Below are 13,438 nucleotides of genomic sequence, written 5' to 3'. Positions count from 1 at the left end.
ATATTAGGATATAATTTTACAAAAGATTGCAAGAAGTATTTTGCAATATGGATATATTTGTATGGACAAGTATGGATATATTTGTGTATTCATACACACAAGATATGCACCTTTAACATATATACTTTTTCATAATTATAGTCTTTTTTTATTAGCTAATTTATACTGTATTTATACATATGTAAAAATAGTTTTTTAGGTCATAGGAGGAAAATTATGCCAACTTGAAGGCCTGTTTATCGGTGATTCTGCTCAAAGTGGACGAGCTGGTCATATCGTTTCGATTGAGACACTTATCGATGTTTTGCTTGTGCTATATGACGAATGCTGCAATTCTTCGTTACGCCGTGAAAAGACTGTTTCCGATTTTATTGAGTTTGGTAAGGGATTGTTTCTTTTAAATCTCGGCGAGATAATTTTATCTTTGTTCTTAAACTTTGTCTGTATTTGACTGTCGTGTATACATACATACATACATGTCGATCACATCATTGATTCTTTGCAGTGAAACCAATAACTTCATGCATCAAAAACTTGCAATTGACACGAGAAGACTTTGAAATCGTCAAAGTAATTGGCAGAGGTGCTTTTGGGGAAGTATGCGTTGTAAGAATGCGCGGCTCGGACAAAGTATTTGCTATGAAAATTTTGAACAAATGGGAAATGTTAAAACGTGCTGAAACGGCGTGCTTTAGAGAAGAAAGGGATGTATTAGTGTATGGTGATCGCAGATGGATCACGAATCTGCATTATGCCTTTCAAGATGACAATAACTTGGTAATATCACTTAATGTTGTACAACTTTTATGTTTGTACAAAGTATTGACCACCCTTTGTATCGCTAATTGCTGTGACTGATTGTATTGCTTTGTTTTTTGTATTGTGTTGCCACAGTATCTGGTCATGGATTACTACTGCGGTGGAGATTTATTAACGTTACTGAGCAAATTCGAGGATCGCCTACCCGAGGACATGGCTCGATTTTACATAGCAGAGATGGTGCTAGCTATAGGTTCTATACATGACTTACGCTATGTACATCGTGACATAAAACCCGATAATGTTTTATTGGATGCAAATGGTCATATCAGATTAGCTGACTTCGGTTCTTGTTTACGACTGTTCGAAGATGGTACGGTGCAAAGTAACGTCGCTGTTGGTACACCGGATTACATTTCACCAGAGATATTGAGGGTAATACATTATTCTGCAGGATAAAGATATGTTACTTTGACCTTTCTCGCTCATCACATTTGCATGTTGTATACTTTATCATATTTGCATTATCTTTTATATTTTATTACTACTGTTAGGCAATGGAGGATGGTCAAGGACAATATGGTCCTGAATGCGATTGGTGGTCTCTTGGAGTGTGTATGTATGAAATGCTCTATGGCGAAACACCTTTTTACGCAGAATCTCTAGTCGAGACTTATGGAAAAATTATGAATCACAAGGTAAAACTTTAAAATTCCTATAGATTTTTTTTTCGTTAAAACAACACCGTTTGTTTGTTGCTTAAAAATTGGAATTAACATTTCCTTTTCGTAGAATTGTTTTGATTTTCCTATGGACGCTATGTATGATGTTTCTGAAGAAGCCAAAGACCTGATGCGGAAATTGATTTGCAGCTCTGAATTTAGACTAGGCCAAAACGGAATAGATGACTTCAAGGTAGTTTTTATTGTAGTAATTATGACAGCATATTTTAAGATTTTACCAATATGTTATTTTTAAAAAATATTAATAATTAAAAAATATTAATAATTAAAAATGCAGAAACATCCGTGGTTCGACGGAGTCAATTGGGATACGCTGAGAGATAGTACCGCGCCATACATTCCTGAAGTTTCATCACCTAGTGACACGTCCAACTTTGACGTTGATGATACTGATGTTCGCACTTCCGATGCTGTTCCACCAGCCGCAAATTCTGCCTTTTCTGCGCTTCATTTACCATTTGTTGGTTTTAGTTTCACGCAAGGAAGGTATGTAACATGTCCTTTCTAATGTTTGTGTTGTAACCATACGCGACGACATGACGCTCACGAATATTAATGTTCCATTATTTCCTTGATTGTCACATTACAAAAAGACGTAAAAGTCACATGACCCGAGTAACAATTAATATCGCTAGAGTGATATTAAATAAAGCAGATATAATACTGCAAGAAATATCGCTGATTTGTATCTGAAATCTCTGTCATTTTGTAAAAATTATCGCAATATAGCCATCTCTTATGAAAGGAAATATTATATTTTTCCATCACTTATATTACACTGATTTCGCTAGTCAGTTTGATCGAGGATTGATAGCGGATATATTTTTGCTTGGTGCAAATATCAATATGAAACCAATCTCAAAAGCAGATAAAAGTATTACTTTTTACATAGCGATAACATCGTCGGCAGTTGAAATGCTCCTCAAGGCATTATTCGTATTGTTGTTTTATAGAGCAAAACTGATCGCTGTATTTACGAAACACTGTAGGACTGATTAGACGAATCGAGTTGTTGCGAATAGCGTGTTACTATATGCCGAATTTGTCGATTTTCATAATATATTATTTGCTTTATCTTCAGTTTTTAACATTACAGTTGCATATCGGATCTGGGTTGTATTTCTACTCTATCTCAGACAGACAAACGTATACAGATACTCGAAGAAGAAAATATACGATTGGTACAAACTATTGACGATATGAAAAATCATTCGAGTATAAGTCATTCTTCGCCTGGTATCTCACCAGATTCTAATAATGCAACCAGAAAACTTCAAGATGAAATAAACACGCTCACAAAACGCAATTGTGGTAAAATTATAAGTTTAAATTTCCGTAGTTTGTGTATGTATGTGTTTGTGTTAGAACATTGACGTAATATCTGCTTGTTCTATATAGAATTGGAGTCGCAGTTGAAATCTATGGATATTCCTCGCGAATTACGAACTTTAGATAACGGTGACATGATGAAATATCGAGAACTTGAGAAATTAGTTCGATGTTTACGCTCAGAGAAAGAAGAAGCTATCAAGGATAAGTTGGACGCGCAGGAGAAATTAAAACTTCAAGACAAGGAATTGAAGGATGCGCTCACGCAACGTAAGCTCGCGATGACGGAATATACGGAAGTATCAGATAAATTATCCGAACTGCGGCAACAGAAGCAAAAATTATCGAGACAAGTTCGTGACAAAGAGGAAGAGTTAGAAGTTGCGATGCAGAAGGTCGATACTTTACGCCATGATATTCGGAAAGCTGAGAAACTGCGTAGAGAGTTGGAGAATAGAATCGACGAAGCGATGGCAGAGACGAGCAAAGAAAGGAAATTAAGAGAACGCAGCGAGGAATATTGCAAACAGATGCAAGAAGAGATGGAGAAGATCAGACAACGTTCTCTTGGAAATGATGCTAGTGCGAATCACACTTTGGCCACTCAAGAAATTAATAGATTAAAAGCGGAAGTTGAAAAGCTTGAGGTTCAGTATAACGAAAACTTGACTCAACAACAAAGTAGATTTAACCTTGAAATTCGAAGTTTGCAAGAACAATTGCACGAAGCGGAAACTAGAAGAGAACTGTTGGAAAGAGAGGTGCAACTCACCAAGGAGAAATTGGATGCTGCGAGATTGGAAAATATCACCGATAGCGAAGAAACTATAAACGACTTAAATAGGCGTCATGAGAGGGAAAGGATTATATTAGTTGAAGAAAATAAGAAGCTTGTTTTAGAACTCGGTGCTCTCACTGATAGCGTTAATAGATTACAGAGTGAAAGAAGACAGTTGGAGGATGAATACGAAGAGTTGAGGAACAAGAAAGAAGCTATAGCGCAGTGGGAAGCTCAAATTACCGAAATTATTCAGTGGGTATCAGATGAAAAAGATGCTCGTGGATATTTGCAGGTACGCATTTGCGTTTTGATTATTTTATCCTTGAATGTCTATTATTTATCGAGATATGATGACGTTTAGATTGAACAAATTTTTTATTAATTACTTAGCCTCTGTTTACAAAAGGATATTATTATCTATTCTGATCTCAGGCTTTGGCTACAAAAATGACGGAAGAATTGGAATTCCTGAAACACTCTGGTGGAATTGGTGGTGTTGGAAGTGGAACTACAATGACGGATAAAAATTGGCGAAATCGTCGATCGCAGAAGCTCGATAAGATGGAACTTTTGAATTTGCAGAGCTCTTTACAAAGTGAAATACAAGCGAAGCAAGCAATTTCAGAGGAACTCACCAAAACTCGTTCGGATTTGATAGCTGCACAAAAGTAATTTTCACTAAGGAATTGATGAAAAATAATATTGCGCCAGTTACAAACAAAAAAACGATAAATGCTTTGGCACATAAGAAAATGTAAGGCAGTAAAATGTAAGCAGTAAGCTAATCGGCCAATCATAATAGAGGCAATAAACAAAAGTAGTAATAAATTCAAAATATTGATTTGCTTACGTCTTACTACTCAAGTTTTTTGTGTGCCGTATTCTTAACAGTATTTGAATATTTTTATTCTCGTCTTTTTTGTTTTTTTCCTTGTTTTAGAGAATTGAGGGATTTCAAGCAGCGATTAGATACCATGTCGCATGAATTAAAGCGAAAAGATATGCAAGTAAAAGAGTTGCAAGCGCGTCTCGATACCGGGGATGGCTGTAAGTATACTTCAATTGACAAATGGAAAGCGAGAAATGCACAAAAGTCCGTTCGTTATATCGCTATGGAAATATTGCGTCTACACTTGTTCTGCGAGTCGTAGCTATATACGTTATTTGATTTGTAGATGTGATCTTTATACAAATGTTGAACGTGTTTTAAATTCTAGTCTCATTATGAAAATGATACTGATAATTGTGTGAATGTACGTGCATGCGTGCGTGCGTGTAGACGCGTGCGCGCGCGCGCGCATATATCAAATATTTATAGGCTGAGGCTATCCTAATCTCAATGAAATTTTTTTAAATATATTTGCACTTTCAATGGCAGCTTTTGCATGTGTATCTTCGAATCAATGTAGTTTGTGGGAATATTATAGATCGATATAAATTGTTTTTTTTGTTTTGTATGTAGTATTATTTATTTATCAGGTTATATTAGATGTAATAAAAAGAAATCCATTATTTTTCCATTCAATTTCATGCAAAAATAATGGATTTCTTTTTACTACACCTAATATTTATGCAGTAATATTTAACCACATAATGGATCACATAATGCTTTTTATTTGATGACACATTCGACACAAATGTCGTTTCTATGTTCGTTATTTCACTGAATGTCAAGAAAGTTAAAATGATGCTTGTGTCGACTTGTGTTACTAAATGGAAAGCACCTAATGATGATAATTTATAATTACGGACGAATGATGAGATTCGTTACATTCAGTAAATGTACACTGAAAAAGAATTTTCAACTAACTAATGAGCTTCCGAGATAATATAAAATTTAAAATATTACATAATATACACAATTTTTCTAGAACAGTGCTGGGATTTACTTACATTTCAGCTTGGTTTCTGCCTCTTACTTCACCAGCCCGCGCAATCTAAATGCCGATCGGCATTGAAAATCAACTGAAATGCGCAAGTAAATCTCAGCACTGTTCTAGAGAACGATGCTGTTTTGTAATTTGAAAGACTTTGTACTTTGTTCACATGAAAGTGGTGATAGCACTACAATCTCTATAGAATTTTATTCTTAGCTAGAATAAAATGATAGAAGCTAGTCTTATGAAAATATTATCGAAAAAGTGATTATATATCAATGATGTCTTTTCTCAATAATTATTTTCATTCTTTATTCGTAAGATTGTGGATAAGGGCATACTTGATAGTTTCTTCTTTTAGATATTGTCTCTGTAATATTGTTGATTCATACTGCATATTTATTTATTTTACTACACTTGTCTTGTGTATTACAACTCAATCATCTACATTTATCAATATTTTTGGATCTGTTGATTTTTCCAAACATTAAAACTCGTATACTGTTTCTTCCTAAACAAAATATACTCCATGCAACATGTTCTATCAGTTTCTTCTGAATGCTAGCAAAGGAAGAGAGATGTCATAAGTGATTGTTTAAATTGTCGTTAATTCTTTTTAAAATATATCTCTCGGTCATTTGATTTGGAAATGTTATCAGACACAATTACCTTAGTAATTTCGATTTGAACTAAAGTATCTTGACTCATCTCTATTTTCATTGCATAAAATTAAAATTGTCATCAGCGAAATTATTATATATATTTATGATATAAAAATTATTTTAGCATGTGTCGTACATATACATATGTAATATATTATATATCTGAGATATTTGTAAGAGATGATTTTTTTTCATTCGTCTCTAATATCTTTGTCGTAATATACATTATGTTGATTTATTTGAGAAAAATGCAGATAAAAGAAAAAAGATCGATAATTGGTATAAATGGAGGAAATCTTACTTAATATGAAAAGATAAACTAATTATATGTATATATGTATATATTTTTTTACTATTACATGAAATATACATATAAAAAATACTTCGTCTTAGTCGCGATTGTTATTTAATGTAACAATCTAATTTGTCAGTGTAACGTGTTATTTGAATGTCTGTAAACTGGGGAAAATTGTTTGTTTATCTAGAAAGCACGAGAAAGGTTTATAAGGTTTTTGAGATTTTGTTTATGTATATCAATATATAAAGTATAAATTATAGAGATCGTAATTACTGGGATCTATGTAGCATAGTAATTCGATTCTCCAGTACGGTATGCGATTCTGATTTCTAGACTACAAAGTGCCTCTGTTTATTGGCGTAACGAGCTGCGTGTGGGGCCTCTTGTTGCTCATCTTCAAACTATATTTGTGACAGCTGTCTCATCCAGCGATACAACAAGCAAACCTCCAAACATCGTTAGCACCAAACCCCAACGTATCATCGTACATCAGCCGTCGTCACCCCTACCAGTAATGCGTGCCCCCCGCATCACGACTTGTCGCTTATTAACTAGATTCGTTCCAGTCAACACGTTCATCAGTCAGAATGCCGTCACCATATCGCCGCCTGGTAAATGATGTGGCAGCAAAAAAGTGACTTTGGATTGGACATGCTAATTATACATGCTAATAATACAGCGCTATGTTTCCTTTTTATTACTCCACTTTTTCCATTTTTTGTGTTTTCTTGAAAAAAATTTGATAGGAACAAAACATAGCACTGTGTTGTTTTTGAAACTTATCAGAAACTAAGCAGATGTTGATGTGTGACGTCCGATATCCGTGTACAAGTTGCAATGGTGTTAATGAATTTTGTAAATGTTGCATTCTTTTATAAGCTGTACAGTTAGCTTTATTCATGATGGAAGAAGACAGGTGAGACAACATAAAGGCAATTTAGAGCAATCAGCTAGCCAATCAAATTTGGGTCCTAAATCTTGGTCGTACCATAGTCACATCAAGTTGTCATATAACAGTCAATTAAACTGAATCAAATTTGGGTACTAAATTCCTACTGCGTTCCCAAGTTGTCTCACTTACCTTCCTCTATAGCTTTACTATTCAATCAATTGATTGAGCGTTTTTTTTTTTATATTCAGTGAATTAACAGATATGCGCATTGTGTCAATTATTTTTTTTATATATATACTAGAAAATTGAATTGAAACTCTTGTAATGTTTCAAGCTATTTTTCCTCGTGCGTATTCCAGCTTGCAATAGTTATATATTTGTCATAATATGGAGCATGTAGAGCATAAAATATTCTGTATCTTTGTGATATTTTTTATATATTATGACGTAAAGACATTAGAGAAGCACGCAATTACTACTTTTTCTTTTTTATAAAGCATGCATATTTAGCAAATGTATATATGTACTAAGAGATTTATTATATTTTCAGGTAAAACATTACGTGCCGTTCAAACTTTAGTACTAGAATAATAGTGTCATTTTTCTCATGTTCGCAAATATTTTACATTTTGTTATTGCCAAATATTTATACTTTTATTATCATTGTCACGTTATTTAGCCAATCTTTTTATTAGTTCTAGAACGTCCTACATCACAGATGTCATATCTCGAGCACTTTCTTAAAGAAACCACAAGTAGTACACGTCATGGAAGTGTCGACAGTGTGGAAGGTGACATTGAAGACAATCGTGCACCTAGTATTACAAGCAGCAAAAGTAATCTGTCTGAACTTAGTATTGTAAGTATCTCAATATATATATATATTTTATACAAGATATTTCAAAATTCGTAGTATAACCGTGAAGTATAAGATACTTTAAGCTAAAAAAACAACTTTTTCCTTTAACAAAATTGCGCCCGAAAAATAATTTTCGCGCTTATTTGTTAACTTTAATCTGCTTTTCTGCAAAAATTACTTATCGGCAATTTGTTAAAGAAAAAAATTATTTTTTATGTTAAAACGAACAACTTTTTTCTGTAGTAAAAAAATTACATTCGATAAATAATTTTTGTGTTTACTCGTATAACTTCAATCTGCTCTTCTGCAAAACTAAACTTGTCAGACGCAATTTTGCAAAAGGAAAAAATTGTTTCTTTTAACATTATCTCTTATACTCCGCGGGCGCGAATTTTGAAACACCCTGTATATTTAGAAACAAAAAATAAAGTAAATTAGTTGTGTATATATATATGCACGCGAAAATATTTCACTCACAGTTTTACCTTTTTTTTTCATTTTTCTTCTATTTCTTAGGATCCAACTTCGCCATTATCGCATGAACTTCTGAATAAGTCTTCGTCTACTCATGGTCAAATCAATTTGCAACCAAAGCCTAAATCACATCAATTTCTCGTACGGACGTTTTCAGCACCGACAAAGTGTAATCATTGCACGTCTTTAATGGTTGGTTTAACGAGGCAAGGAGTCGTATGCGAAGTGTGCGGCTTCGCGTGCCATATGCCTTGTTGCGACAAAGTACCTTCAATGTGCCCTGTACCCCATGATCAAAGTAAGTAATACCATGACTATTTAAGCAGATTCATTTAAAAGATTAAATTTTGTTCAATATTTGAGATTTGAGAAACTGATTAGAGATTTCAGACATATAGATTTTGATATGTGAATTCATCTGTTTAATCAAAAAACTCGATTAGTTACAATTTAGATACGTTAACTGTCTTATCGTATGACTTTTGCAACTCGAGACATGCTTGTTTCAGCCAAACGACCACTGGGGATCGATCCTACACGTGGGATAGGTACTGCGTATGAAGGATACGTCAAAGTGCCAAAAATGGGTGGTGTCAAAAAGGGTTGGGTGCGTCAATTCGTCGTAGTTTGTGATTTCAAATTATTTCTTTATGACATTTCACCAGATCGCAATGCTTTGCCATCTGTATACGTTTCGCAAGTTCTGGATATGCGAGACGAAGAATTTAGCGTCAGCTCCGTTCGTGATTCCGACGTGATACACGCTACAAAGAAGGACATTCCGTGTATATTTAGGGTAATATTTCAATATCTAATTTTAATCGGATCTTAGAAATCTTTTCACTGTTTGTGTCAGAATAATGAAACAAATAATTCATGTAGTATCTCCTTTATTGTATATCGGTAAATTTTATTCGGTTTAGCTGCGATAAAGTGATATATTTTGATTCAAGCTCACTATTTTAATTTCCAACAATAATAATTTTGTTTCTTTCATTTACTATTCTTGATAATCGAAAGTTTATATATTCCATAATTTCTTATGAGTGTGTATCATATTTTAACAATAATAACAATACACATTATTTTTTTTACTTAGAAGGTGCGTAAATTGTCTTTTTTTATTTAGATAACTACGTCATTATTGGAGCCTCCTGGATTGAGAAATCATACGTTAATGTTGGCAGATACGGAAAGCGAAAAAACAAAATGGGTAGTAGCCTTAAGTGAACTTCATAGAATTTTAAAGAGAAACAATCTTCCAAACACAACGGTATATATAGTTTTATAGAATTAGTATACGATATATTCTTTCTTGTCTTTATTTTTCCATTTCTTTTTATATCTCTTTCATAGTTTAACTATTTAGGTTAACTATTACTAGAAAACAGAAAATAGCAAATGCTATTTTTTTTTCTTTACGAATATAATACATCGTTAATCATCGGTATATTTTGTTTGTTGCTGTAGATTTTTAGAGCGAAAGAACTATTGGACAATACCTTGGCATTCATTAAAAATGTGATGTCAGGAGCGGTTATTGATCCGGATCGTCTAGTCATTGGTACAGAGGAAGGTCTCTTCTGCTTAGATTTAGATCGTAATGGTGAGTAGACGAAGCCGTCTAATCAAGACGATTCTTTATGCTTTAGACTTACCGAAAAATATCATCATCTTTCCTTGTAGATGTTTAAAAGTGCGAGACCTTATTCGCACGTACAGAAAAAAGTACAAATTAAATAAGCAACCTAACCTTATACCTAACGATATGTATAGCTTGGGCGTAAATTTTAATGAATTTGTAGAAATTGCGAGAGTCGGGGAAGGAAAAAAGATATATCTTCTTGAATATGTTACGGAGGAGCAATTAATAGTGGTATTGAGTGGAAAACAACGTCATGTACGGCTGGTTCCAGTACGTGCTTTAGATGGAGATGAAGTCGAATGGATTAAAGTAGCAGAGACTAAAGGCTGCATCACATTAACAACTGGAGTAGTGCGTCGGAATCCGCTTAATTATTGCTTATGCGTTGCAATAAAAAAACAAGTAAGGCGCGCGATTAGTATAACGTACAATTAAATATAATACAATACATAATTTACAATATGTATAATACTGCATTTCAAGATGTGTATGTAACACAATGCAACTTATTTTTTGTAGAACGCGTCTCAAATTATCATCTATGAGATAACACGTACGAAAACAAGGCATAAACGCATTCGTGAATTAATGTTACCATGTCATGCACAAACCTTACAAATTCTCTCTGAAGGACGTTTGTGCGTTGGTTATCCGTCAGGTTTTTCCATTTACAGCATTTTAGGAGATCATCATCCTATTTGTAAGTATGATACAAGACAAATACATCCCCTGTATTGTCGCTCAGTTCTATTTTATCGTAATCATCTTTTTTTATAAGCATCTTTATCAAATTCTCTTGTACTTATTCCAGCCTTGGTCCACGCTGAGAATACGCTCTTGGGTTTTCTCACTTATAGTGCCGTGGATGCGTTACGTTGCATAGAATTGACACGCGGTGAATTCTTATTAGTCTTCCATACATTAGCAGTATATGTTGATAATCAAGGAAGAAAGAGTCGAGATCGGGAGATAATGTATCCTGCAGTTCCTACGGCAGTTAGTAAGTACTACAACTTCGTTTTTCTTAATGTTGAGACACTACCGTGTCTCCAGATAAACGTCACATCTATCTGATTATGCTACTCTCGTGCTAGCATGTATATTCTTAGCGTTCAGTTCGATCGTCGAAATACTTCAATACGAATCTTATTTATAGATTCATCCTCGTTACTTATGAATCGCGATTTTGAATTTCAGGTTATTGTGAGGGATATCTATTGGTGTATAGCGAGACTCATATTGATGTGTTTGACTGTACATCTGGAGACTGGTTACAAACGCTTAATGTGAAACGAGCCCGACCGTTGAATATCTCAGGCTCTCTTACGTCTTGCATAATAAATGATATGCCGTATGTTATTTATCTCAGCAATTTACATCAGCGTAAGTATCTATGCTTTCCACTTAAGAACCCAGAAGATGCGCGCGACGATATACATATTTATTACATATAAAATTATATAACAAAAAATTGATTCCGTTTGCTTGGATTGGTTATTGTTGGATTAATTAGTTATTGTTTAACATTATAAATATTTTAGGAGAATTATTAAATTTAATGCCATTGGATGCGAGCGGTAGACAAATGACAAGGCCACGACGAAGATTTTCATTACGAGAAGGCAATAGAGCTGTTCGTCCTACAGATAGACGTTCGAAAATGATTTCTGCACCGACAAATTTTAATCATATTAGTCATATGGGTCCAGGAAATGGAATTCAGGTATGTAAAAAGTTTAAATTTCATAAATGACAATTATTACCGTGCGTCATTGCAGACAATACATTGTATAGAAGAGTTCAAGTTTTAAAAAATAATTTGAAAAAGTCGTTTTGACATTTGTTAATCCTAATATTATGTACATAAACGTTCATTTGAGTATGTAAAATATATGTATTATTTTACATATATTTTCTTTTATTGTAGATACAACGTTTATTAGATTTGCCTACGACATTGGAAACTGCTGATCAGCAACATACGAGTCATCATGGTAGTTCTCATCTTCATAGTAGCCAGCAAAGAGTAAGTAATGCGAATTACTCGGTTTTTGATAAACGAATAAATCAACAATTTTTTCCTAATACAATTCTATCAAGACAAATATATAAGCGACTTCTCTTTCCACTTTACTTTTTTTCCTCTTTATTTTTTTTATAGCTATATGATGCTACGCTTCAAACACCGAACAAACCAGCACCATTGCCTCCTAGGCATCCCCCTTCTGACGCACGTCGCTTGAGCTCGCATATATCAAGAAACTCTGGTTATTCGCCGCATAACGGTATATAGTAAATTAATAAAATAATAAAGTACGTAACATAAAGTATGTAACATGTTAATAAATTAGTTTTTTCATATATAATGTTACAAACAAAATTGTATATCTGGAAATTTTTCAATTTTTGCATCGAATTTAATCAGATGAAATATGTATATAGGTTCGACAACATCACGAAGAGGTCCTGCGCCACCACGACCAACTGCCACGCCTCCTTCCTTACCGCGCACTCCGGTGGACCAAATTGATTCTGAATCGTTACATTTGCGTTCACATACTCCGCTCTCTCTTGGCAGTATTGCATCTTTACATAACAAGGTAATTTATTATTTTTACACATATATGTTTCTTTGTGTATTATTTATGATTAATTATATATTGCAACACAAAGAGCCACCTTATTTATTGAATTTATCTACATGTTCGTCGTACAATTCTTAAAAATAGATAGCATATTTTGTAATTATGAAACGTGTATTTATACACGAGCAAATATGTATACATATATGCGTGCGTGCGTGCGTGTAAAATATATATCTTGTATGTAATATACGATTTTTATAGGAGCATCCATCTGGTGGCAGCCCTAGACATTCTATAGCTTCAAATAATAGTTCAAATCCATCAACGCCACCGAGTCCTGCCCATGATCATGGATCGTCATCGTATGATTCATAAATTTATTTAACTTTTACGAAGATTTAGATAAACGGTATGTATCTAGTACATATTTAAGGAAAACGATCAATTTGATATATATTATACATATGCATATGTGTATCTGTCGCGTCCCTATAGTATATATATATATATATATATATATATATATATATATAT

General features: G+C 33.7%; 1 protein-coding gene across 1 annotated transcript in view; it reads left to right on the top strand.

Annotated features, from left to right (window-relative positions):
* The window catches only part of LOC105623809 (serine/threonine-protein kinase Genghis Khan), a 13,354-nt gene extending 75 nt beyond the window's left edge, over window positions 1-13,279 (top strand). The window contains exons 2-25 of the mRNA XM_012205186.1: window positions 207-380; window positions 506-777; window positions 895-1,194; window positions 1,314-1,457; window positions 1,552-1,674; window positions 1,780-1,988; window positions 2,599-2,813; window positions 2,901-3,904; window positions 4,045-4,280; window positions 4,553-4,659; window positions 8,037-8,200; window positions 8,717-8,972; window positions 9,184-9,470; window positions 9,804-9,947; window positions 10,145-10,280; window positions 10,480-10,721; window positions 10,839-11,019; window positions 11,131-11,319; window positions 11,517-11,702; window positions 11,861-12,042; window positions 12,247-12,345; window positions 12,481-12,604; window positions 12,762-12,919; window positions 13,166-13,279. Of these exons, the coding sequence (XP_012060576.1) occupies window positions 207-380; window positions 506-777; window positions 895-1,194; window positions 1,314-1,457; window positions 1,552-1,674; window positions 1,780-1,988; window positions 2,599-2,813; window positions 2,901-3,904; window positions 4,045-4,280; window positions 4,553-4,659; window positions 8,037-8,200; window positions 8,717-8,972; window positions 9,184-9,470; window positions 9,804-9,947; window positions 10,145-10,280; window positions 10,480-10,721; window positions 10,839-11,019; window positions 11,131-11,319; window positions 11,517-11,702; window positions 11,861-12,042; window positions 12,247-12,345; window positions 12,481-12,604; window positions 12,762-12,919; window positions 13,166-13,279 (5,246 nt within the window). The remainder of the gene's footprint in view (window positions 1-206; window positions 381-505; window positions 778-894; window positions 1,195-1,313; window positions 1,458-1,551; window positions 1,675-1,779; window positions 1,989-2,598; window positions 2,814-2,900; window positions 3,905-4,044; window positions 4,281-4,552; window positions 4,660-8,036; window positions 8,201-8,716; window positions 8,973-9,183; window positions 9,471-9,803; window positions 9,948-10,144; window positions 10,281-10,479; window positions 10,722-10,838; window positions 11,020-11,130; window positions 11,320-11,516; window positions 11,703-11,860; window positions 12,043-12,246; window positions 12,346-12,480; window positions 12,605-12,761; window positions 12,920-13,165) is intronic.
* The last annotated feature ends 159 nt before the right edge of the window (window positions 13,280-13,438 follow it).

This window comes from Atta cephalotes (assembly GCF_000143395.1).
Source record: "Atta cephalotes unplaced genomic scaffold scaffold00064, whole genome shotgun sequence".
NCBI classification, from domain to species: domain Eukaryota; kingdom Metazoa; phylum Arthropoda; class Insecta; order Hymenoptera; family Formicidae; genus Atta; species Atta cephalotes.
Note: the sequence above shows the minus strand (reverse complement) of the source record. Positions and strands in the feature narration are given on the sequence as shown.